This window comes from Vombatus ursinus, unplaced genomic scaffold, assembly GCF_900497805.2.
Source record: "Vombatus ursinus unplaced genomic scaffold, bare-nosed wombat genome assembly UNPS02014807.1, whole genome shotgun sequence".
In the NCBI taxonomy this organism is placed as follows: domain Eukaryota; kingdom Metazoa; phylum Chordata; class Mammalia; order Diprotodontia; family Vombatidae; genus Vombatus; species Vombatus ursinus.
The window spans coordinates 21,216,970-21,242,935 of NW_020954585.1; the positions used below are offsets into that span (position 1 = coordinate 21,216,970).

General features: G+C 39.3%; 2 protein-coding genes and 1 long non-coding RNA gene across 7 annotated transcripts in view; 2 read left to right on the forward strand and 1 right to left on the reverse strand.

Annotated features, from left to right (window-relative positions):
• TUT7 (terminal uridylyl transferase 7) overlaps positions 1–5,219 on the forward strand; it is a 99,317-nt gene extending 94,098 nt beyond the window's left edge. For 3 of the 5 annotated variants that reach the window (XM_027874932.1, XM_027874930.1, XM_027874931.1), the window contains exons 29-30: positions 4,402–4,528; positions 5,075–5,219. In XM_027874932.1, coding sequence (XP_027730733.1) covers positions 4,402–4,528; positions 5,075–5,108 — 161 coding nt within the window. In that variant the 3' untranslated portion in view covers positions 5,109–5,219. Of the gene's footprint in view, positions 1–4,397; positions 4,589–5,074 lie in introns of those variants that run through there. The other 2 variants (XM_027874939.1, XM_027874933.1) reach the window with 2 other exon arrangements.
• A 1,097-nt stretch (positions 5,220–6,316) lies between these two features.
• Positions 6,317–9,139, reverse strand: LOC114052370. Its single transcript, XR_003570238.1, has 3 exons — positions 8,874–9,139; positions 7,264–7,398; positions 6,317–7,053 (listed from the first exon to the last, which is right to left on the reverse strand). It is a non-coding gene; the product is annotated as an uncharacterized LOC114052370 (long non-coding RNA).
• Positions 9,140–9,324: 185 nt separating this feature from the next.
• ISCA1 (iron-sulfur cluster assembly 1) lies at positions 9,325–25,656 on the forward strand. Its single transcript, XM_027874820.1, has 4 exons — positions 9,325–9,496; positions 18,679–18,732; positions 22,349–22,454; positions 23,768–25,656. Exons 1-4 carry the CDS (start codon positions 9,416–9,418, stop codon positions 23,914–23,916), a joined length of 390 nt encoding a protein of 129 aa, XP_027730621.1. The 5' UTR covers positions 9,325–9,415; the 3' UTR covers positions 23,917–25,656.
• The last annotated feature ends 310 nt before the right edge of the window (positions 25,657–25,966 follow it).

The window sequence follows — 25,966 nt, forward strand, 5'->3', positions numbered from 1 at the left end:
TAGATAGATAGATAGATAGATAGATAGATAGATAGATAGATAGATAGGTAGATAGATATGGCAGTGTGATATAGCAAGTAGAAGCTGGCCCAAGGAGCCTGAAATACCTGGGTTTAAGTCCTGCCTCTGACACATACTAACTGTATAATCCAGCCTCTATCCCTATCCTTTACTTACATGTGGACATGTTGTCTCCCTAACAGGATGCAAGCTCCTTGAGGAGGACTGTTTCCTTTTTGTCTTTTTATCCATGGTACCTTGCATAGTGCCTAATCCCTAATATATAGTAGGTTTTTAACAAATGATTGATTGGCATATAGAGTAAATGGGCCTGGAAGACTGGAACCAGATGGTGAAGGGCTTAGTTAGACGTCTATATGAAATGATTATAATTGGTATTGATATCCTTTCTTCCATCCATTATCCATTTTAATTATAATTTGTTTTGACAGGTCAAGATTGAATTGTTTCAATCAAATGCCAGAGCTTTCCCATTTTTATTTATCTTTCTTCCAGCTTTATACTAAGTTGGATCTGTGAAAATCCATAAGTTGGTGGAATGACTGTGCACAGCTATTCAGGAATGACTCCCATCCCAGTAACAAGTCTGTCTACTAAAGTAAAATAAATTTCATTTGTGGGTGTGATGTTATTAGGTAGTCATCAGGTCTACTGCTTTCCAATTCTTTTCTTGAAGAAAGAATTCATGATGTATATGAGGTTTCTAGATAGTCTACAAGATTTTGGCATGTCCTATTCTTTATTCCTGGAACATATCTTCTAATATATTTCTCACCTTGCTGAACTATTCCCACTCTTGCATTGAAATCACCAAGCATTAAAAGTGTACATTGATTTACTTTGGAGGTTATCAACTCCAAAGAGTTTCTCTACCTCATCTTCTGCAACAGATGTTAACACACAAGCTACAATTATTTCATGGTAGTCTTTTTGTGAATACTTATCATGAGCACTGAAAAATGAGATGACAAAACATCCCATGTAATGTTACTTCTTGCCTTTGAGTTCACAATAAAACCAACTCCACAAATTTCATTATTTGCCTCTCCAAAGAGTCCCCAGAGGCCATCCTTCCATTTAGCTACAACTTCCTTTCTCTTGGTTTTGTTAAAAGTGAAAATATAAAAATTGATATAATTAAGTGCTCCAAAAGTAAGCCCACTCATTATTCACTGGACAAGAATCTCACATTTAGAGTGCCAATAGACAAGTTAAAGTCTTTAGACAGCCTAAAAACTCTGTATTTCTTAGTATCCTCTGCCCCCTTTTTCATCATTCAGAGGCACATGGGGGCTTCCCAGGAATGAGGACAATTTTACATTTTTCTTTGTGTAATGGGGTAAATCAGGGGATACTCTCCCTCTCCAATTTGCCTGACTGAGGCACCTCCCATGCTATTGGGCAAATCCTCTGGGCCCTTCTACTGAGCCCTATGATTTGGTCTCTTATACCTCCCCATGGCTGGAGATTGTAACAAAGGTAATTACCAGGAACAGCCACCCCCTTAGCAAGCTATAAGAGCTATAAAATAGCTCCCCCTCCCTCTTTTCTGGGGCCCTGCCAAGTTGGGGACATATCTCTAACTTTCAGCAAGCAGTGTAGGGGAGGTTTCTCTTTCCATCCCCAGCAGATATGACAGATAAGAGCACTTGGCAGCCATAACATATACTTACTTTGGTGAGCTTGACACTGGACCTCAAGTACCTGGCTACCTCTTCTGTTTTAAGTTTCTTTACCTGGGCTCAAGTCACCAAATAGCAATCCTGAGAAATGTTTCCACCCCCCACCCCCACCTCCGTTAGTGACGTAATGAGTTCAAGATGTTGAAAGTTATTGAATTGGGTTCTAGTTGCTCTTCATTATCATTATCACTAAGGCAACCCAAGAAGTTATTAACTGCTGTGCTTTTGACAGAGAGAGGGCTCTGGCATATGTCTGAAAGAATAATTGCAGTCTCAATTACTACCATAATCATACCTCTATGTCAGGCTTTTGACCTGTTTCCCAAACTCAACTAGTTTCTCTTTCTGTCTAGTTGCCCTGTATTTTACTCTAACGACAAAATCACTTCTTGATCTCCCTGCTCCAGACCCTCTTCATTATCATCAAGTTGCTCTGACAGCTTGTCAGAGAAGATAGCTAGCACGAGAAGAACTGAATTTGTGAGTTGCTCACTTGGACCATAAAGATCCAAGATGAATCATCAGGATGTCAAGGAAATGAAGGGTGTAACAGAGGGAAAAGGGAAAGGAAAGTACAGCTGTACAATTAGAGCTTAAAAGCTGAATTGAGGCTTTTCTTAAAGAGGAGAGGGTTAGATGCTCTAAGGAGGAAGAAGCTACTTATCCTCCTAAGAATGATATAGGACCAAAGAAGTTCTCAAGTGAGAGATCATCCAGTAAGGGTCACAGGAAGAGTAGAAGTGGTCTGTCACTCCCTCCTCTGTGGTAATAAGGCAGCTATTTGTTGGTCTGATCACAGTAGAAGGGATGTTTGCTGTCTTATCTGGGCATGTATTAAAGATTTTTAACAGAAAACCTACCAAGACTTAAAAAATGGATGACAACTACCCACTTCTGGTGATTCATATAAGTACAAATAACATTTTCACAAGCAACCTAAAAAATACTGCCAGCAATTGTGAAATCTTGAGTAGGAAACTGAAAACCACTAGGGATACAGATTCTTTTTTCCTCATTGTTATCTACTGCAGGCAAGGGATGCAGAAAAGAAAAGCTAATTTGGGAAATGAACAGTTGGCTATGAAGGTGGTATCTGAGAATGGGATATGGATTTCTGGACCATGGCTTACAACACAGAAATGACATATTCCTGGCCAAAGATGGAATACACCTAACAAAGGCTGGTAGGGATGCATTTGTCAAATGCTATACAAAAACCAGAACTGATATAAACTAAAAAAGAATGAAGAGAACAGCCTACATACATCTCCCTAGTTAAAGTATAACCACAAAGAAGGAGCAATAGTAGAAGTTCACAGGAGACAAAATCCAAGGATAGCGTAAGTAATCAAACCCATGTCCTCCAATGTCTATATACAAATGCCCAAACCTTAGGCAAGAAGAGGAACTACTGATACTTAGTGGGATGAAACTCATAACTGGACCATGGCTCTGGATTCGAAAGAAACAGGGTAGGTAAAAGGTGCTGGAGTAGGGAGATCAAGAGGTGATTTTGTCATTAGAGTAAAATACAGGGCACCTAGACAGAAAGAGAAACTAGTTGAGTTTGGGAAACAGGTCAAAAGCCTTACACAGAGGTATGATTATGGTAGTAATTGAGACTACATATGCCAAAGCCCTCCCTCTGTCAAAAGCAGAACAGTTAATAACTTCTTGGGTTGCCTTAGTGATAATTTCATCCTTCAGAAAGTGGAGGAACCAATAAGTGGAAATTCTCTTCTGGTGATTCTTACTAATAGAGAAGCTAGCTTTCTGGGATAGAAATGATGGAAACTCTGGGGAAAAGTGACCACTCAGTGTTTTTTGTTACTGACACTAGATAGTACCTATTTACCTGAACTGAGAGTTTATATACAAAATAGAGCTCACTGAATGTTAAATGCACCTTTAATGTGTATGTGGAACTCGTGTAGGTGATGTTGTTTGTCTGAGTGGAGTATCCAAATGTGGCTCACAGAGGGGCAGCTAGGTGGCACAGTGAATAGAGCACTGGCCCTGAAGTCAGGAGTACCTGAGTTCAAATCTGGCCTCAGACCAAACACTTGACACATACTAGCTGTGTGACCCTGCGCAAGTCACTTAACCTCAGTTGCCTAAAAAAAAAAAAAAAAAAACCCAAAAAACAAAACAAAACAAAACAAAAAAAAAATGTGGCTCACAGGGAGTGATGAGAAAATATCTCTGAAAACTCACCTAACTAAATTGTATGGGAGAAAATTATTGTGTTCCTGAGTTCAAACTACCTTCCTATGTCGCTGTCCCTTAAAGAGGAAGGAGTATTCCAAGCTTATATCCTAAGGATTGACCCCCTACAAAATGTTAGTTATGCAAAAGATCACCACAGTGAGTAGCAAATAAACCCATTTATCCAAGAAGATAGCAAACAGAAATCAGAGAAGTTATACAGATTATAATAGATCAGGTATAATACACAGAATAAATGAGCTTTCTCACTGGAGCAAGTGTGTGTATGTGTGTCTGTATGTATGTATGTATGTGTGTGTGTGTGTGTGTGTATATGTGTGTGTGTGTATACCTATATACACATATCTATACATCTGTATTTATAGCTATAGATAGATATATATGAAATTCCCTGAAGTCTTTAAAAAGGCAAGTTGTAAATCAGGGACATGTTGAAATACCAGCTCCTCTTCATGTCTTCTTCCCAAGTCAGCTCCCTTTCCCTTTGGGATTTTCCCTGGAGAGAAGCAAGAACCAAGAAAACCTCTCTACTTCCAAGCTTTCTCCACAACTCCATTCCTCCTACAAGCAAGCAGCATTGAGAATCACTTTCTCCACCGGTAAGAAGAGTCTTATGCAAATGATCCAAGCTTGAACCCTCATTTACACACTAAATATAGATAGAAATATGAATGAATAGATGGATGGATATATAGTTACTATGATTTATCATATACATGCTTCTGACAGCATTTGAGAGTAACTTTTACATTCTACTTAAAACAAATTGTATCCATTTTTTTAATAATAACCAGTAGTTGGAGGAAAAAACTGAACACGAGGTAATTTTAGACAATTACCATCCTTATGGCTCTCTCTTCTATGTGCAAGGCAGACAGGTAATATGGATTATAAGGAAAGAAGCTTCATTTAATTGTCTAAATGCTTTGGAAATAGGTCACACTTAATGTTTGTTGAATGATTAAATTAAAATTATAAATGTAATTTTCTTAGTATTTAGGCAGAATGACAACTATCTTTTATTAACCTTCTTTCTAATGCATTCCTAGGGGAGAGGAGAATAATTGTACTTTAAAGAAATATTTCAGAGCTCTGGTTCATGTCTTGCACCATGTGAAACTTGCTCTCTTTGTAACTTGTTCCAGCTATTACATACTTCATCGTTCAGTGAAGACATGACAGTGAAGACCTTGACAGAATGACTTATTTTGCTCCTTAGTACCATTTATTCTAGCTTTCTCCTTTCCCATTGCCTTCTATGGGTATTTGCCCTGTTCAAATGTGAAGCATTTTTCAAACTTTAAACATGCCACATAAATGTTGTTGTCCTTTGTTTTTGAAGAGAACCAATGACATCACAAGAGTGTCTTGACTTGCACATGACTTAGATTTAAATGAGGCAGAATTGAGCAAAGTCCTCAGCCTCACTCTCCCTTCCAGAATCTTTGAAGTCCAGTGGCAGGACAAAAGTCAAGATGATGGCAATGGCCTGGTATGCAGCGGATAACCTTGTGCAGTGGCCACACCCCAGCAAAGCCATCTTGACAGATGGGCTAAACCAGGTGGAGGGTAACTTCACAGACCTCAAACCTGTCAGTGACTTAGGGGGATTTCTACCACAAACATGTGAAGACTTGTCCTGACCAGAATGAGTGGATGAGAACAATTTGTTCTCTGTGGCCAAGACAGTGAACCAAACTGCTTGGACACTCTCCAGCTAATTAATGTCCTTAAACTAGTAGCGTCCAGAAATGAATGTAATACACCAGATGAAGTTTGACAGGAGTAGAGTACAGTGGGACCAACCCTTCCTTATTCCTAAAAGTTGATGCAGTCCAAGATCACTTTCACTTTTTTTGACTGCCATGTTATAATGCAATTACAATCGTACCTTGCAATGCACTAAGACCCCTCGATCCTTTTCAGAACAACTGCTATCTAATCATGTCTCCCCCATACTATACTTGTGAAGTTATTTTTTTATAACCAAGTGCAAGGCTTTACATTTATCCCTATTGAACTTCATCTTATTAGATTCAATCAATGTTCTAACTAGTCAAAATCTTTTTGGATCAGAGGCAGAGCTATGATGGAAGACTGGGAGGTAGAAATACAGCAAGCTCTCCCCAACAAAAGTCCTCCAAAGAGATCTAGAAAACACACCAAACTGAAGCCTGATAGGGAAATCTAAGGAAAAAGTCACCATGAGTCAGTCACCTTGCTAGACTATGTCTGCATAGGAAGACACAGAGCTCTGTGGACACTTGGGATAGGTAGCCAAGAGCACTCCATTACAGGGAGGATTATCGACACACAGTGGCTTACGGAAAGAAAAAAAATGCATGCACAATTTTAAGTTTAATCTGCATCATTAACATTTTCTCCACCACTTGCTTAAATCCAAACAATCAATAAAACAATAAATCAAATCTTGATTTGTAGTGTTTGATTTCTGAGGTGTAAACGCTCACACTAAATATTTGATAAACTGATAAGAGCAGGCTCCCACACAACCCTGCATAGGAGTCACATTGGAGAGATAAATCCACAGGTGAGGAGTATGTGTGGAGTGTCAACTCACTGCGGGGACGATGTTAAGTTAGGGACGGTTATTGCACTGTCCACAGTAGGCCTGCTCCTCATTGAGCATGACATCTCCACTGAAATGGTAGCTCCACTGACCTTGATGGACCTGCTCCATGCCAGAATTGCTGGTGTCCTTTGTTAAGCTTGCTTCTTGCAGGGCACAGTGGTATCTTGTCTGTGCCTGCTCAGTGGACACAGTAGCATCTCTACACCACTTTCCCCAGCTTCTGCTTCTCACTGGGTATTGTGTCTGCTGGAATGATTTTTGCATTTCTGGGCCTTTATTCTCTTGGGGTATAGTAGTAACACAAGACAGACAGCTCTTTGGTCTAAAAGTACCAAGGTTAGATATGTCCTTTTCTATTTCAGATAAATACTTACTGTTAGCCCCTTTTATCACTCTTGCATATTCCACTAACATCTCTGGCTAAGATGCAAATGAATTTGAGCCAGGACAAAAGGCCAGGACATGTTCTCCACCCATCTTGGTCTTTAGTATACTTAGCTGTTAAGCTAGCTGAAGCAGCAAGGCAACCTGCTGGAGTAAGAGGAGGCAGTATCATGTGCTTTGCAAATCAAACTACCACCCTGACCTCCATCTCCCTTCAGACCCTGATGGAGGCAGCCCAGGACCCTAAGCCCAAGAATGCTGGGAATAGCAATGTCCCCTCAAACCATCAGACCTGCTCCCAACCCAGCCCCCACAGCCAACAATGAGGGGAGAAATCACTGTGGAGAAGGGACCCACCTTCCTTATCACCACCAGCAACAGGTGGCCAACTGGCATCCACAGACACAGGATCCCTGGGAGTGGCAGCACCTCCCAGAACAACAGTCCTGCTTCCAGCCTAGTATAACCAGCCATCATCTGAGGAGGCAAGTCCTGTGAAAAAAGTATCAAGCATTCTCAAAAACTGCCAACCAACTGCTTCTCATATCAAGCCAATTGTTGCTAAAGCAACAAGTTGACCTGGGAGAGAGAGAGAGGAGGCAGAATATGCCAGGCATGTCAGGCCACCACCACAGGCTTGACCACCATTTCCTCTTAGGCCCTGATGGAGAGAGCCCAGGATTCTGAACCCAAAAGCTTTGGGAATAGTAATACTTCCAGCCAAGTGCCTTCAGGCTTCAGCCCTGAGAAGCAGCCCTGAGGAAATGCAGCCTGGCAACCGCTCCTGAAGGGACCCCAGCCACACTTATTGAAGACTCAGAAAATAAAGTTCTTATCACTAAAGTCTTTGGCACTGTCAAATGGTTCAACATCAGAACTGCTATGATGTTATCAGTGGAAATGACATTAAAGAAGAGGCGTTAATATTTACTTTGCCACTAGACTCTAAGCACTCTAGGACATTTCCATTTGACTTGCAGCTGAAACCATCTCTAAGTGTCCTCTCCCTCATTGTTCTGAGCGCCTTGAGAGCAGGGATGGTCTCACTTTTCCATTTGTATCCTCAGCCCTTAGCATGATGCTTTGCCCATTAAGTGCCTAATAAACACTTTGGGGGCAGTTAGGTGGTCCAGTGGATAGGCCTCACTCAGGCCTGGAGTCAGGGAAGACTCATCTTCCCAAGTTCAAATATGACCTTAGACATTAGCTGTGCGACCCTAAGCAAGTCACTTAACCCTGTTTGCCTCAGTTTCCTCATTTGGAAAATGAACCTCAGAAGGAAATGGCAAACCGATCCAGTATCTTTGCCAAGAAAACCCCAAATGGGGACATGAAGAGTCAGATACCACTGAAAAGTAACAACAAACATTTTAGCCATTCCTTACTTCAGCTGCAAAACCTAATTGCTTTGGTGCAGTATTCTGGCCAGCAAGCCCTACACAAACGTGAGCTCTTTTGATTATACAAATGTAATTCGTCCAGGCAACACTTTAGGAGGATGCTGATTGTGCGGCCTCCTGCTGAGCAGCAGCAGCCAGACACAAAGAGCTCTGGATTAGGAGGGAAGAGCCTTGCAGTCATCGCATGGCCCTACCACTTACTACCACGTGACCACGGGCAACTACCCACTTTCCCCATCCCCCTCAGCTTCTCGATCTGTAAAATGGGCATAATAATACTTGCACAACCTACATAGGATTGTGGCGGAAAAAGCATTTTAATAAGCCATAAGGCCCCAGAGTAGTGCCATAATTAGGGGCCTCCTGGAGCCAGCTGGACCTACAGGATTGTTAAATTTTCAGCAGGAGTACTTATGTTTACACCGCTGGAAATCTGTTAGGACTTAAATGTTTTGTTGGCTGTGTAGGCTTAAGGTGATGGAGAGAATATGTTAATCATGCAGTTTAAACTCAAAAGTGTGTCCTGCATACATTTTCCCCCTCAAAAAGCAATATTTACCAGCATACCTCGGATAAACACTGCTAAACTCGGGGGGGGGAGCGGAGCGGCGGGGCGGTGTTTGCCCTATTTGTGGGCAATACGATCTGATTCTGCCTGCCTGGATCCAAAGAAGTAGGAAATATCATGTTTCCCAATAAAGTTTCACGAAAAGGGAACACCACAACCCTCGGGGCCCCCCCCCCCCCCCCCGCGCCAAAATCCCCAACTTCGCTCTGACGTCTTTCTCTCCAGCGTCGTGACGCAAGAGTACGTTAACTTCGTTGTGCGGTCACGCCCTTCGTCACACAGGAAACCCCAAGTGCCGGCCCGGGACTCTCGACACTCCCTCGCACCCCTTACAGGTCCTTCCTTTCCTGTCAGTCACTGACTTTTGTCCAATAGGAGAGGGGAGGAGGGGAGGGGCGGGGGACACGTCGTGCCGCGTGCGGCAGCTTGTGACGTCAGCGCGCCTGCCGACCGTGTCCATGGAGAGCGGCTGAGCTGCCGCAGGACCTCCCTGGAAAGGGAAAGGAGGGGGGAGGAGGTGGAGGAGGCGAAGGAGGGAAAGATGTCTGCTTCATTGGTGCGAGCCACAGTCCGGGCGGTGAGCAAGAGGAAGCTGCAGCCCATCCGGGCAGCCCTCACCCTGGTGAGTTGCGTGTGTGTGCGCGGCGGCCAGGTCCCATCCGGGCTCCGAATGGCCCTTGACATTGATTTCACCTCCATTTCTCCGAGCGATGCGAGAGGTCTCGGTGATGAGGAAGCAGAGGGAAGCAGCTCCGAAGCCAGTCGGGTACCCTGGGCTGGGGAGGGGAAAGACTTCCCACCCGGAGCCATTGGGATTTCTTGGATCTCGGAACGAGGTAGAAAAACAAGTGTTGGGTCCTGAATCTTAAGGGTTAAAGCGGTTCTGAGGATGAACTACATTTCCCAGCAAGCCGCGCACCCTCAGACCCCCCCCAGTGCAGGGGGGCGGGGGGCGGGGCCTCGAGGCTATTTGTGCATGAGAGATAGAGAACTCTGTTGGGAGGAGTGCGTGGAGCAGGGTTTTGTTGTTGTTGTTTTATGTTTTATTGATGCTCTTTTAAAATATTGTCATTGACGTTAATTGCCACCCACTCCCATGGAACACTTCTTTGTATAAATAATAAGAATAGTCAATTAAAACAAATTACTTTAACCGTGCCGGAAAAATGTATTAAACAGGTGTACAGACTAGTCAGAGGCACAAAGAAAGGACCACATGTTATCACATGGGTCATTCCCTCCCCCTCTCTCCCCTTCCGGCTCCTGAAGGGTCCACATCCTGCAGATCCAAGGAGCTGTAAGGAACTGGTAGAGATCATCTAATAGTCCAATGCCTGATCCTTACATTGTATTTCTTTTTCTCCTTTTGGTGAAGCAATTGGGGTTGAGTGACTTGCCCAGAGTCACACAGCTAATAAGTGTTATGTGTCTGAGGTCGGATTTGAACTCAGGACCTCCTGACTCTAGGGCCAGTGCTCTATCCACTGCACCACCTAGCTGTGCCTTGCCTGATCCTTACAGAAAAGGAAAAGAGGTCTAGGAGGTGAAGGGGTCATGGTACCTACCCCACAGATAGAAAGTTGGAGATCCAGACTTCTAACTTCAAGACCATCCTTCATTAATTCAAATAGCTGCCTTCTACTGGATGTAGACTCTGACAGAGACTTAACAAAGGATTGCATTGTAAGCTCCCTTAGGAAAGAAACCTGTGTTTTATTGGTGTCTTGAAAAACACGTGAAAATGAGTAAGAGGACACAAAACAGAAACGTGTAAACATCAAATGTAGGCGCCTAAACACAGGTATCTCAAACATCCAATGTTTGTGACTTCGGGAGATGGTGATTTCACTAGGAAGCACACTACTATTTTTAAGCATTTTTTTTTGACATTTTTCCCTTAAAGAAAGATCTTCCTGTAGACTCTGCTCTTTTGATACCAACACTACTAACTCTGGAAATAAGTGACTCTAAAGAAGGATAAATAAAGAACTGAATTTGTTAAAATGTTAGAATTGAAAGGAACTTTAAAGATCAAATGAGATAATATTTGTAAAAAACCTAACACAGGGCTTGGCACATACTAGGCACTATATAAATACTAATTTCCTTCCCAGCTCCCTCCCATCATAGTATCATAAATTTAGAGCTGGGAAGGACCTTTGAGATCATCGTAGAAGAGGTAAAGCACTTGCTTCTGTCTGACCCAAGACAAGAACTTGTATATCTCAACTCCCAGTCCAATGTTCTCTCTGAATTCAATCCTGATTTTCTTTTTTTTTTTAAATTGTATTATTGATTCTTTGTTTTTTTCCCCACATTATTAGTACATCCTAAAGACTCTTCTCTTTTGTAATAAGTAAGTGTATACTAGCAAAACAAATCAACATAGTGGCTCATCCAAAAATGTATGCCTCATTCTACATCTGTGTTCCACCCCTCTCTACTGAGGCTCTGCCTGCTTTTAATTTAATTTTATTGCCAATTTTCCTTTTATCATGAACATGACAAATATTAGCACACATGAACATTCCTCTGAACATGAACAGAAAAAGATTTATGAAGCCATACAGCTTGAGTTTTTTGCTTTATATTTCAGATTTAATGGTAGTTACAACAATGTTCTGCTTGTGTCTGTCCCTTTCTAAACTCCCTTTTGCTCTCTTCTGTTCATATTTTAAAATGATTCATTGACATTTTCTTTCTTTTTTTAGTATCACTATAAGTATCCTGTAGTTCTTTCCTAGCTCTCCCTCACAACACACCCTTCCTGCCCAAATAAAAACTTTGCCATTTAACAAACAAATATAGTCATGAAAAACAAATCCACAGAGTCTGAAAATATATTTCTCATTCTAGATCTCTGCTCCATTTCCTCTCTGTTAAGAAGTGGAACACATGAATCATTATCAGTCTTCTGGAGATGTGATTGACCATTCCATAGATCATAAACCTTAAAAGGCATAGGGGCAGCTATATGGAATAGAGGATAGAGGAGGGGGAGGGGGCTTGTACTCAGAAAGACCTGAGTTCAAATCCTTCCTTGGATGCTTACTAGCTATGTGACCCTAGACAAGTTATTTAACTTCTTCCAGCTTCACTTTCCTCATCTATAAAATGGAGATAATAATAGTACTTATTTCACAAGGTTGTTGTGAGGATCAAACGAGAAGTTTTTTACAGACTTGTGCTGCATAGGTCTGACCATATCACTCTCCAGTCAGTAAACTCCAGTGGTTCCCTATTACCTCTAGATCAAGTATAAAACCATGTTTTGTTTTTAAAGCCCTTCATAACCTGACTTACTCCTTTTTTTCCAGTCCTTTTACACTTTACTCTTCTCCATCTACTTTATAATCCAATGACCCTGGCCTCCTTAATGTTCTTCCCACAAGACACTTCCATCTCCCAATTCCAGACATTTTCATTGGCTGTACAACCATGCCTGAAATGTTCTCTCTCCCCTACTCTATTTCTTCAAGTCTCAGCTAAAATCTCAACTTCTTTTCGAGGCAATTGGGGTTAAGTGACTTGCCCAGAGTCACACAGTTAGTAAGTGTTATGTGTCTGAGACCAGATTTGAACTCAGGTCCTCCTGACTCCAGGTCTGGTGCTGTATCCACTGTGCCACCTAGCTGCCTCTGAAATCTTAACTGCTGCAAGAAACTTTTCCTGGTCCCCTTTAATGCTAGTGTCTTCCCTTTGAGATTACCTCCAATTTATCCTGTATATCTTTTCTTGTATACAATTGATTTCATGTTGTCTCCTTCCATCAGATTATAATCTCCTTGAGGACAGAAACTGTTTTTGCCTTTGTTTGTATCCCCAGTGCTTACCACAGTGCCTGGTGCATAGTAGGTGTTTCATAAATGGTTATTGACTTGTTGACCTGGCTTTACAACGTTGTGGTCATTGTATAAACTGTTCTAGTTATAGCCACTTCACTCTGCTTCAGTTAATATAGATCTTCCCAGATTTTCTGAATCTACCCTTTTTTTAAAATAATTTTTTAGCAATAATGTTCCATTATGTTTACACACCATTAATTTGTTCAACCATTCCCCAATTAGCAGGCCACCAACTTTATTTCTAGTTCTTCACTATAACAAAAAATGCTACTATACTTTTTTTTTGTACATATAAATCCCTTCTCTCTTTGGTCTCTTTGTAGTATAAGCTTGGTAATGGTATTGCTGGATCAGAGTTTTCGTAATTTAGTGACTTTGGAAACATCATTCAAAATTACTTTCCAGAGTAGCTGGACCACTTCACAGCTCTAGCAGTCTTTCTGCTTCTTAAAAATGACTCCATAATAAATCAATTCTGCTTCTCATTTACTGCCCTAAATGTTAGGATTAGATTGCCCACAGAAATGAATCTGATAATTGATAGAAATTTTGGTACCTCAGAAGGATGACCCATTTCATGTAGCCTTTTGCAGTTCTGCTACTTATTGGTTTTATATGCTGCTTGGGCAAGTCACAACCTCTGTGGGGCTCAGTTTCCTCATCGGTAAAACGAAGAGGTTAGACTAGGCAGACTCTTAACTTCCCTTCCAACTTCAGATCTCTGATCCTATGACAATAATTGTTGGCCACCTAGTACGTGAGATATGCTAATAGTTTAGCCTCATTGTCTGAAAACCCTAAGAAAGTATCATGGCAAAGTACCTGAACTGAGAGTCAAGTGATCTAGATTCTTATTTGTTCTGTTAATTAACTATATGACCATAGATAAATTATTTTGCCTCTAATGACCATGGTTATTTGTTGTAAAATTAATAAGTTATGTGATCATCACAATGACCAACTATAATCCCAGAGGATTCATGATGAAACAGGCTACCCACCTCTTGAAAGAAATTGAGATATTTTTATTTTGAAATGGGCAGTTTGGGGAATTTGTTTTCTTTGACTATATGTATTTGCATAAGGGATTTTTTTTTTCTTGATTGTTCATTGTGGGGAGGAGATTTAAGAATGAAAGAAGGCAGATCTTCATTTTTTAAAATTTAATTTTTAAAAAATTTTAAGTAAAATTAATAAATTAGACCAGTCAACTGAAGTTCATTCTAAATTATGAAATTCCATAACTAAGGTATGTGAGAGAGATGGGAGATAGGGAATGGGCAAACAGTGTTGAGAAAAAAAAAACTACCTGAATTTCATCTCTGGTTTTTTATTCATTGTTTCTGATGCTTTAGTCTTATTTCAAATTTTCACATTCTCTAGCAAAACTCATTGTGTTGTGGAGTGTAGCACTTCAAAGAGTAGATGGCATGAGAACCTGAAAGGGAAGAGAAGATATCATCTTATTGTTTTTGTTTTACCTCTCTTTTTTACTTGCTGTATCTAATCTGTCACTAAATCCTGTCATTTCTCACTTCAGATTATCTCTGAGTTACCCCCCTTTCTGATATGCTGATAACAACCTAAATTATCTAAAATACTGATTTCATTATATCACTTCCTAGCACAAAAGTCCATGTGGCCCTGGCTGCTTGGTTTAACTCTCCTACCTGGCTTTTAATTTTTTAAAATAATTCTCTTACCTCAATTCCCTACAATTTAGCCATCCTGTTTCTCATAGCTCCTTAATACAAACCCCTTTAATCCAGTCAGGCGGATCTGTTTATTGTTCCATGATCCCACCTTGTTAATTCTCATGTCCATACTTTTGTTTTCAAAAAATCATAGGATGATAGATCCAGAGCTGATAGGAATAGATGCTTTATTGATGCGATTTTAAAAAACTAAAAGTCATTTCCCAATATACTCTCACTGAATCTTTCCTTGTAACAAAGAAAAATAGTTAAGCAAAAACAGCTGACAAAGTATCTGACAACATATTTTTACAAAACCAAGACTCACCATCCTGCCACTCTTCCCCATTTGGGGGGAAATTGATTTTCTGAGCCCAAGTATAGGATGTTATATCCCTATTGAATTTTATCTTAGATTAATTCCATTTTTCTAGCCTGTGGAAAATTTTTCAGATCCTGACTGGTATCCCATAGTCATTCCTCTCAACTTTGTGTCATCTGCATATCTGATAAATAGGGTAGTTTTAAAAATATTAAATAATACATGCCCAAGGAATTATCAATGAGAATCTGGTGATAGGGGAAGGCTTTATGAAGAATGTACATATTGCAGAGAATCTATGATCCCAGTGATATGGGTATTCCAGTGATATGGGTATTCCAGTGATGCTGATCATAACCCGTTTATACGTATTCATCCTATGGAACTCTTGTCCATGTCCTTCTCCAGAGAGGTGGGAGGGGTGTGGTTTCCCAACATGCTGGTGAGGCTCCTTTACTTTCTGGACATTGAGGACAGCAATGGAGCAAGCTGACTGCAGTTATTAATAAAAAAAATCCTGAATTCAAAAAGCATAAATGCTTGGGTCCATGAAGTACCAACAATAGAAGGGTATATGGACTGAGACATATCACACTATATATTCATGGCTCTGTCACCCTCTTCCCCCAACATTTTTAATAGAGGTGAAATCTGATTAAAATAAATAATTTCAAGTCTGGATCAACAGAATACATTTCTAAATCTTGGGAACAGAACACTCATTTAGAAATTTAGATTTGGACGATGCCTTTCCAAAGTACAAAAACTTTTGAAAGGTATTGTCCAAATCTGAATTCTGCAATTCTACTAAAAGAAGCAGTGAGGAGGTGTGTGTGTTAAGGGGCATTAATATCTTAAAGGAGTTATAAGGGGAACAAGAAAAAAGGAGAAAAGGATTGTAGACAGAATGAACAATTTAAGGAAGTTTAAGGGAAAAAAGGAAGCTATTTGGGAAACTAGAGAGATCCTGCTGATATAGTTATTTGTATTTGACCCAGACAGTCACCTTCTTCATTCCGTTCAGCAGTTGGGCTTGTTGTTTGTCATCATCTGGGACCTAGAATCTTAAGCTGGGAAGTGCCTTAGAGGTCATCCGGTCCCCTTTCTCTGCTTCATCTAAAAGGTCGTACCCTTTCTTCTGTTCACTAAGGATGCAGTCCCTTTTCTGGCTTCTAGAAGGCAGATGTTAATATCCTTCTGTAACTAATCAACCTCTGCCTTCACCATCACACAACTTTGTTTCTTGCCCATTCCATACTTTTCATGTACTCTTAACAATCTCCCCAAACTGACCCCACCTATTCATAGCCACTACAGTTCCTTTTCTTTTGCCACACCTTTCCCTGCTTTGTTCCTAGGTCTCTCTAGTTTCCCAAATAGCTTCCTTTTTTCCCTTAAACTTCCTTAAATTGTTCATTCTGTCTACAATCCTTTTCTCCTTTTTTCTTGTTCCCCTTATAACTCCTTTAAGATATTAATGCCCCTTAACACACACACCTCCTCACTGCTTCTTTTAGTAGAATTGCAGAATTTAGATTTGGACGATGCCTTTCAAAAGTTTTTGTACTTTGGAAAGGCATCGTCCAAATCTAAATTTCTAAATGAGTTTTCTGTTCCCAAGATTTAGAAATGTATTTTGTTGATCCAGACTTGATATTATTTATTTTAATCAGATTTCACCTCTATTAAAAATGTTGGGGGAAGAGGGTGACAGAACCATGAATATAGTGTGATATGTCTCAGTCCATACACCCTTCTATTGTTGGTACTTCATGGACCGAAGCATTTGTGCTTTTTGAATCCAGGATTTTTGACTCATCAGTGAAACTAGCGGTCTAGCAATAAACTGATGTAAACCTGAAGCTTGGGTTTGCCACTCATGAACTATCACTGTCATCACCTATCACTATCAGATAATGTATATGATAACATCTTTTATCTCAGAGCCCCTCCAAAAAAGATGCTTCAGTTCAGAAGGGGATAGAACAGGGCAGTTTTATTAATATTTTATTAAATTGAGTTTACACATTAAAAAAATAAACTATATAACAACTTCATAACAGTTTCATATACAGCCTTCTTTTTACGCTTTGTTTATTGAAATGTCTTGTTGATGATTAAGTTCGTAATTTTTTTTGAAGTTTTTTTTTTTTAAGATGTTTGAAAGACCCTAATCCAGGGGTGGGGAACCTGCAGCCTCAAGACCAGATGTGGCCCTCTAGGTCCTCAGGTACGGTCCTTTGACTAAAGTGTGTTCTGTGGAGTTTGGATTCAGTCAAAGGGCCGAACTTGAGGACCTAGAGGGCCACGTGTAGCCTCGAGGCCGTAGATTCTGCCAATCCTTCTGCCACCAACCCAGTGCCTAGGAGTAGGGGAGGAAAAGGGGCAGACTTGGACAATTTTCAGTTGTGAATACTGAATTAGTAGGTGATACATTGTTGCTAGTAGACTTTCAAAAAAAATAAGACTTGAGTGTTGGGTACAATACTTTAAAACAGGCCTATACAACATGGCAGCCCACAAAAAATGTAGTGGATGTAAAAGAAAGTAAAGATGTTACCCCACTTAACCCACCTTCCACTAGTCACTATCGCGCCCATCACGTAACTTGGCGGGTGGGCGTTACCATTGTGCACTCTCCTGTTTGTCACGTGACCCTCGACAACCAACCGTCAGCAGTCTATCTCTAGTCTGAGAGAAGCAAGAGTTGTATCTTTTTGCTCTTTTCAGTCATTACTGGCATTAAAGAGAGACAAAGTGAGTGCAACCATGTGCGAGCACAGCTTATGTCCCCTACTTGATGAGTGGCAGCAGTGCAAGGGCTTCTTACCCTCTGTCACTTCGTGGCTGCTCTCCAAGTTACGTGAGTGTGTGGCACTCTCTCCAAGGTCAAACACTCAGTTCAGTATTTGTATGTAAGCAGTTGCTGTGGAGATTTTTTGGTTCTAACATTAAAGTTTTTGGGGTGACTTTGTAAAATGGGTGATAAAAAGAAATGGAAGATCGAATTAAAATACAGAGTGTTTAGTCTGGAGTGGACAAATAGATACTATGAGAAGTAATAGCCATTCCAAAGGAATACAGTCTTCTTCGCCGTTTGAAATCAAAATATCCTGACTTAAGCAAATTGGGCACCAATGAAAAACAAATTAAAGTGTCCAAATTGTTGAAAAATCTCATTGGGGAACAATGGTTTTTCTAGAAAGTAAATTCAGAAAATGAGGCAGCTACTAACGTTATTTTTCAGATTTCTAAAGAAATCGATTTCACACATGTTTCCATAGTACGATAAACTGATTGCTGACAAGAAATGTAATGCATCCCATTAACTAAAGGTAAACAGAAAATCGGAAAAATGTATTGAAACTTGTTCTACTTGGCAAAGTAATTTTTTTAACATTAATGTGATTTCATGATAAATAAAAATCTTAAGTAATAAGTATAATTAATTTATTTAAATTGGATTTCCCTTTTTTATTTGCATTTTTTTCCCATATTTATGGTTTATTTGCAAAATAGTTTAATCATTAATTATATCTTTATTGGAAAGTGAACCGCTAAAAACCTATCTGCAGCCCAAAGAAGTTTAGCTTATTTTAATTTTGGGCCCTACCTACTATCAAGTTGGGTAGGTCTGCTTTAAAATATAAAGCACAAGACGTGAAAAGTAGAATGTAACCAAGTTTTTTTTTTTTCATGTGGTTCCCAGCACAGTAGAAAGAGGGTTTGACTCATTGTTCCTTGTTCTGGAACTTAGTGCCTTTGTTTGCCATTGGGCAAGTTGTTTCACTTCTGTAATGAGGAAAGTTATTTTATAAATTCTAAACTCCTGTGTGAATAATAATGAGCTATTATTATGAGTCTTTTTGAGAAAGACACTAAAATCTGTGGAGAAGATAGAGTAGATATCTAAGTCAAAATTTAATTTTCTTTTGTTTTTCAGACACCAGCAGCTGTGAATAAGATAAAACAGCTTCTTAAAGATAAACCTGAAAATGTAAGTAGGAAATGATGTGTGACCGTGAAATACAGATTGTGTTGGGAAGTTATTTTACACTTAGGCCAGGTATGACAATACATAGTGGAAAGAATTCTAAATTTTATGGCAGAGTACTCTCTCTGGGACCTCCTTTCCTCACCTATAAAAATGACCAGTTTGGACTCCACAATCAAGGGTCCCTTCATGATTGAAATTCATAATTTATTTACCTAGAATAAGTGATGTAAATCCATTTCTTAACTATATCCTGAATATATTTTGTATATAATTGTTTGCATGTTGTCTTCTACATTAGAATGTAAATTCCTTAAGGGCAGGAGTTGTTTTTGTTAGGACATCCCCAGAACTTAGCACAGTGCCTGAGGCTTAGTAGGCACTTAATAAATACATGTTGATTGACCCAAGGGAGAAAGAAACTGGTAATTAGATACGATTTCCAAACACATTTGAATTTGGATTTTGTCATTCCATTTAAAATCAATTAAGCTTTCAAAAGATTAGAGAGCAAAAGATAGAGTGGGTTTATTTATTTATAACTACTATTGAATAATACAGATCTGGAGAAGGTAAGAATCAGACCTGTCTTTTGTACTCAACCTTTTAAGTGACCTTGGTCCAGTTCATTTAATTCTGAACCTTCACACAGTCTATAGAATGAGTAGCAGGCAGTGCAGGATAGCAGAGAGTAAGCCTAGGAATCAGGAGACTCCTGGTTCTAATGCCAGCTCTGCCACTAACTAGCTCTTGCCCTTAGTGAGACATTTTATCATACCAGTAAGAAATGTTGGAGTTTGTAATGTGCTCTTTTACCTAAAACTGTAGGATAGTGTGTTTGTTTGCTTTCTAAACAAATCTATGTAGTACCATCAGGCAGGTGTCCATTTGTAATCCCTGCTACTGGGGGAGACTGAAGTTGGTGGATCTCTGGAGTTTGGGAGTCCTGAACTCCACGGGGGTTAAAGCCAATTAGGTATCTACGTAAAGTCTGGCACTAGTGTGGTGAGCACCCAACCATGGAGGCTCACGAGGCTGCATGTGGATGGGGAAAGCAGTCCAGGTAAAAATAGCTCAGGTGAAAAATGGAACGGGTTTAAAATTCATGCCAATCAGTATTAGGATCTAGCCCATGAATGGCCACTACACTTGTAGCCTAGAAAAAATAGGGAAGACCTAGTCTCAAAACACAAACGCACTCACACACACACACACACACACACAGAGAATCAGATGTTTTCATATAAAATTATATTCTGTGGCAATTTGCAATACAACATATTTACTTTTAAATGTCCACATCCATTCCCAATAATTATGTTTCCTGTTTAGTTGTGTCTTCTTGTGTGATGCCTACTTTGGCTTCAGAACCTTACGTAACATAGATTATTATTTATCCCTGTGTGAACATGAACTGTCTGTCAGGTTGTCTTTAAGCATGGAGGCAGAAGAGAGCAAGCTGTGCTTGAGAAATAGCTAGGGGGTCCTAGTCTGGCTGGAATGTGGAGCATGTGAATTCAGAAGAGGCTGGAGGCTGGAGAAATGTGTTGGGACAAAATCTTGATCTCCAAGGAAATGGTATTCTATCTAAGCAGAAAGGTATAGATGAAGAACTTTTGGGTAGGGGGTGTGAAATGATCAAAGGTATAGGTATATATAGGATAGACTGGAGAGGAAAGACTGTAGGACGAACAGTTTATAAGCCTATTGAAGTAAATCCAAGTAAATAATAGCACCCTGAACTAGAGTGGTAATGAAGAAAAAAGGACAGGTGGAAGGAAATGTAGTGATAAGACTTAACAACTGCTTAGTTCTTAAGGGAAAGAGAGGAGCACTCAAAAGACAGGTCTTAATTCTGAGTTATGGGAAGGGTTGTAATGCCATTAGCAGAAATAGAAAAATTAGGAAGAACATCAGATTTGGGGGGAAAAGCAAATGTGAAAAAATTGGTAACTGAAGAAAGCAAAACCATAAAAATAGTATACATCCTTCTTGGAACTATGTAAAAAGAAAACTATGGACAGAAATATAGAAGTGAATAAAACAGAAGATACAGAGAAAAGAAATTAATAAACTTGTGGATATACATTGTATTTTAAAATTCATTTTTAATTGTAAATCCTTATTAATTTATTCTTACTTAGTTTTATTGAAGTCTGGGTTTTTTGTTGTTTAGTTTAAAAGGAGGTGGCCCTTTAGAGCAGAACAGTCTAAGGGGACAAAAACCATGGGGTTCTGGGGACTGCCATATGTTTCCTAGTGCCCAAGGCTCTCATTTTAAACAGACTCTGTTATGTGAAGGGGGAGCAATAGAAAAACAAGTAGCCCTCCTGGGGAGAGGCACCTGGAGACTTCTGGGCTTAAGTTTGTTAGGAGATTATTTTAGTACAGAGACCATTGGAGCAAGTATCCGGAGAGTCTAACCCCAATTCTGCCGCTAATTTGATGTGTGTGACTGGACAGACTACATCACCGAGCTGGGCCTCGGAATTTTTGGTTTTGTTGTTTGTTTATTTTTAATGGGAGCTTAGACCAGATACTAATGTAGCAGGGGTCTGGGGCCTACCACACTGTATGTGTATTACCGTTCTCATGGTCCTGAGTTCTAAAATAACCCAGGCCATATGTTTGGATATTTCCTCAGTGATTGCAAAAATTGCACGTCTCTCTCATTCAGCTAGTTTGTAGACCTCACCATACCCCAGTCTATTAAATGTTACTTATTTAATAAGCTAAAGAAACCTCTTTTCCCATAAATAGTTGTTCATATCTATAAATCAAAACCCTTTATCTATTCAGTTTAAATAAATAATTAAAGTTGCTGGCTATACTATGTCTGAATGGGTTAATATTAGCACAAAGGTGTAAATGATTGTTTACAGTGTGTAAAGATCATGAAGTTACCTTTGACCATTACTACAGCTTGGCTTCTCATTTATACAACATGGTTCTACCATTTAGTTTCCTCCAGATAACAAGCCTCTTCTCAACAATCTTCTTCATCCTCTTGCTCTGTACCTTCTTCTGCCTCTTCACAGATGACAGTTCACAGAATTCTCTTCATAATGTTTCTTCACCATAGAAGAGTTAAGCAGTTAGTTCTCCCAAGGAAAAAGTTTTCCCTCATCTGACTCTGTCTTTTCAGTCTCTCTGTAGAGAGACTCAAACCTCATAGAGTAAAATTGTTACTCTCCAAGCTTCCCTGTATCTTGAAGATACAAGTAGATACAAGTAACAATTTCTGTACCTCTATAGGGGTGTTACACTAACATAAAATTAAGAGGAAATAAAGCTGTCTTTACTGAGTTGTGAAAGAAACATTTTAAAATATCTGGGGGCTCATTAGGTTTTTTGGTAATAGAAAGAGGTATTCTATTATAAATGCTTTCCTTAGGGAGCAGAATATAATTATTAACCCTTGTAATGAAAAGAAGCTTATTCCTGCTTAGTCTTTACACAGAGCTATTTTAACCAAAGAAATAATGCTTGTCCACATTTTCTAGTTTACATATGGATAAATTGAAATTGGTAGCTGAGTTTTGAGTGTGTTATTGTCTGTGTCTTCCTACATAAAAACAAAATTTATGTGTAAGAAAAAGCACTTTAAATTCTCTTTCAGGTAGGTCTGAAAGTTGGGGTCCGGACCAGAGGTTGTAATGGACTGTCTTACACTTTAGAATATACCAAGACTAAAGGAGAGTCTGATGAAGAAGTTGTTCAGGATGGTAAGTCTTTCCTTAAAAATGCATGGCGACTTGATGTGCCCCCAAATCCTACCCTTCACTGCATGAAGCATATGTTATTTCATCTAATGAGCCAGCATTGTTAAGCTTTTTAAATAATAAAAAGTCATTTCACTCATCTGCATTTGTCTGCTTTTCTTAGACAGTTTATAGGAAGCTAAGGCTTCTCCTTGTACCCTCCAACAACCTTTTTTTTTTTTTTTTTTTTTTGGTTGAAGCAATAGCCCCACAACTGTTCAAATGAATGGTGCCAACCTGTGCTTTGGGGCAATTCTTGTGTTCTTTCTTGGCCTCACTTCTAGGCTTCTATCACTAGGAAATGTGTTTTGCTAGCTGGCCAACAACTCAGAAAAGCTCCTTTGAAAGACAAATGAATAATTCTTCACCTTCTAGAAAACTTCCAACTCAAGTGTGGAACGTATGGTATGAAGTACCGTGGATTTAACATAGTTACGTACCTTAGGTGCTGAAATTTGACTCATTTTATTGTTTCTTATATCTGAGGCATGCAAATCTTTTGCCACATACCCTTTTCATGGGTTTTTTGTTTCTTTAGGCTGTAGTGAGTAACAGAAGGTTCTGGGTCTACCCTTAATGAAACCAGTTGTTTTTGTTTTTTTTTTTAGTTCTAAAATTTAATTTGCTTAAAATAACTTTATTTTTGAAACAAAAGGAAGAGATTTCAGAAATAAGATTTATGTTTAAATAATATTTAATCTTTTATAAAAAGAAAAGCAACCATACTTTGGTGTGGTTTTTTTGGTCCAGGTTTTCTACCAAATATCGGTGTCTTCAAGTTAGGCCAGATTTTGTATTTTATCTGTGTAGCTGGCTCATTATAGTTTCCATGATAATTACCAATATCATTAAAATAGCAATATTAGTTAACAGTCTTTGTACATAGCTCAAAATCAAACAGTGGAATAGCCAAGCCTATTATTGAAAAAAAAAAAGGATATGATACTTACTTCTTGGGCAACCTTTACAAATTTATTGCTTACATTTTAAAGTCAGGTGAATGCAATGAAAGGTAAATCAGTGTTTTACATGGAAATAGTGATTTGCTCATATGCAGAACTCCAGCTACCCTACTGTAATTGCTTTTATATATGAGTTGTAATATTGGTACAAGGAAAAAAAATAGGAAACTAACCACTTTGACAGAATTACTAAAACATATACAAAGCTTCCTGTTTAGCTTTGTGGCTTCTGTTTGAAGTTCGCTTGTGCTTTGGTTTGGCAAGCTCTATGAGGATGGTCAGGCACTGTGTAACATATGTTTTGTTTTCCTTAAGGAATTAGAGTGTTCATCGAAAAGAAAGCACAGCTAACACTTTTAGGAACAGAAATGGACTATGTAGAAGACAAATTGTCCAGTGAATTTGTTTTCAATAACCCAAACATCAAAGGAACTTGTGGCTGTGGAGAAAGCTTTAACATTTGAAAACTCAGGACTACTTTGGCATTAAGTACCAAGAATGATCGTGCTCAACCATGTGGCTTTCTAAAGAAATCATGTTTCTTTCAGGTTCTGGGCCTTGCAGTGTATGGCTCCCTTATGAGGAAAATAAAGTTAATGCATTTTGAAAATAAAACCATTGTGTAAAATTCCAGAAAAAGTGGTCTTTGCACCATCTTTTAGGTGACAGATTGAGTTCTCGAAAATTTCTGAGGAGCACTGTTACTATTCTATAAAGAAAAAAACAATCCTTATTCTGAGTTTATACTTCCATTTGTTATTTCTCTTCTAACAAATTTTCATTGTCCTTATCTTATTGATTAGATTCAGTCTTGCATTTCACCTAGTTGTGCACACAGTGGCTATCTGACAGGTATAATTGTGGGATTCATCATTTTTACATTTCAATTCCTGATTTTTGACTCTCAAAATTCAGAGGCAGAAAATCTGACTCCTGGTGGCAGAGGACTTTGGAGATCTCTCACCTAGCCAAATTTGTCAGAGCCTTTTAAAATGTTTATCAAAGCTTTCTTTATCAGGAGGCCTTAACTTGTAACAGTCTTGGTCACTGAGTATAGATAAGAGTTTTTAGGAACACTGTAAAGAATTTCTAGGTGACAGCTCTTTCTAAAAATATATATAGCAGGTCCATAATTTTTAACTCCTTGTTTCTTCCACTCTAGTTGTCTTCCTGAAGCATGAGTCCTAAGCTCAATTAGAATTTAAGGGCTGGATAGGATCGTATATGCCATCTAGTCCAGCGCCCAAAGGCCTGATACGGTGGGGCAGCCTCCCCAGGGTCACGTCCTTGAGATCATGGAACTAGCTAATGGCAAAGCCAGGACCAGACTGAAGTTTCTTAACTCACAGACAGGCTTTCCACTGGGCCACAGTGCCTCGTTAAAGATCCATGTCCCTTATCTCCTCAGAAGTCATACAGATTGTCTGTGTCTATGCTTTTAGGCAGTAGAGGGAAGTGCAGGATCTGTATTTGTCTTGACTGTGAAAAGAAGAAAGTGACTTTTTTAGCTGGTTGACTTGTTAACTGAATTCCTTAGTCCTTCAGTTAAGTGGAGTACTGTTTTCTTTAAGTGACAGAATTTGTAGAGAAAGTTGTTTTAATTGCATTCTTTCTTTACATCTCTACAACCACAGTTCAAAAACTGAAAGAGAGTGAGTAATGGAGCAACCTGAAAATCCTTTTTAAAAAAATTAGTGTGACTACTATAGCTGTTGTGCTCCCCTTCAGTAGAATATGGTTGTCTTTTCTAAAGTTTCAAATTTAATATTTTCTGAATCCTAACTTCTATTGCTGGAAGATTAAAGGAATAGCCTTTTTTAAAATGAACGTAAACTAATACTCTTCCCCACTGTTTTTTCTGACAGTGTTCATTTTATATCCTAGGTCTTGATTCTGCAGGGTTTGACATATTGAATGCTTTATTTTGTGTGATAGTATCTGTGCTTCGTGTTTGAAAGTTAACACTGTCAGAACTGAAGTAGTTTTGAGTTCCTTTAAATACGATTGTCACGTTCATATCCTGCTCACTTGCATCCTGTTCATAGGAACCTGACGCACAACACGCACAAAACTTTAAGAAGTAATATTATGTAAGTGATGGTAACAACTTGTGTAGTAAATATTATTTTGTTGATCCATTTATAATTTGTGCAATATTGTATGTAGAAATCTTTGTTGCCAATAAAATTGTATCCTCTGTATAAGCATGAGATTTTGTTTTTTGACAGAGAACATAAAACAACTGTAGGCTAGTAGCAGTCCTCACTCACAGAAGGACAACCCTCCTCATTTCCTCCCTTATGTCTAGACTCCTGCCGTAGTTTCTGTACCTCCAGGATTGCCTCTTCCCCCTCCCATTCTGTCTTCCAAAGAGCTGCAAATTCAACATTCCTCAGCGTGGCTTTCATCATGTCACTTGCTCAAGATTCTAGCAGTCACAACTGAAACACAACCTCTCCTCCAAAGCCCTCCATCATTTGACAGTCCTCTTCACCAGCCTCATTTCTTGTTGCT

Excerpts from the sequence above, each read along its gene's own strand:
- ISCA1 (XM_027874820.1), top strand. The coding sequence starts at position 9,416 with ATGTCTGCTTCATTGGTGCGAGCCACAGTCCGGGCGGTGAGCAAGAGG. Across the intron at positions 9,497-18,678 it reads TCCGGGCAGCCCTCACCCTG|ACACCAGCAGCTGTGAATAA; the intron begins GTGAGTTGCGTG and ends TTTGTTTTTCAG. Across the intron at positions 18,733-22,348 it reads TTAAAGATAAACCTGAAAAT|GTAGGTCTGAAAGTTGGGGT; the intron begins GTAAGTAGGAAA and ends ATTCTCTTTCAG.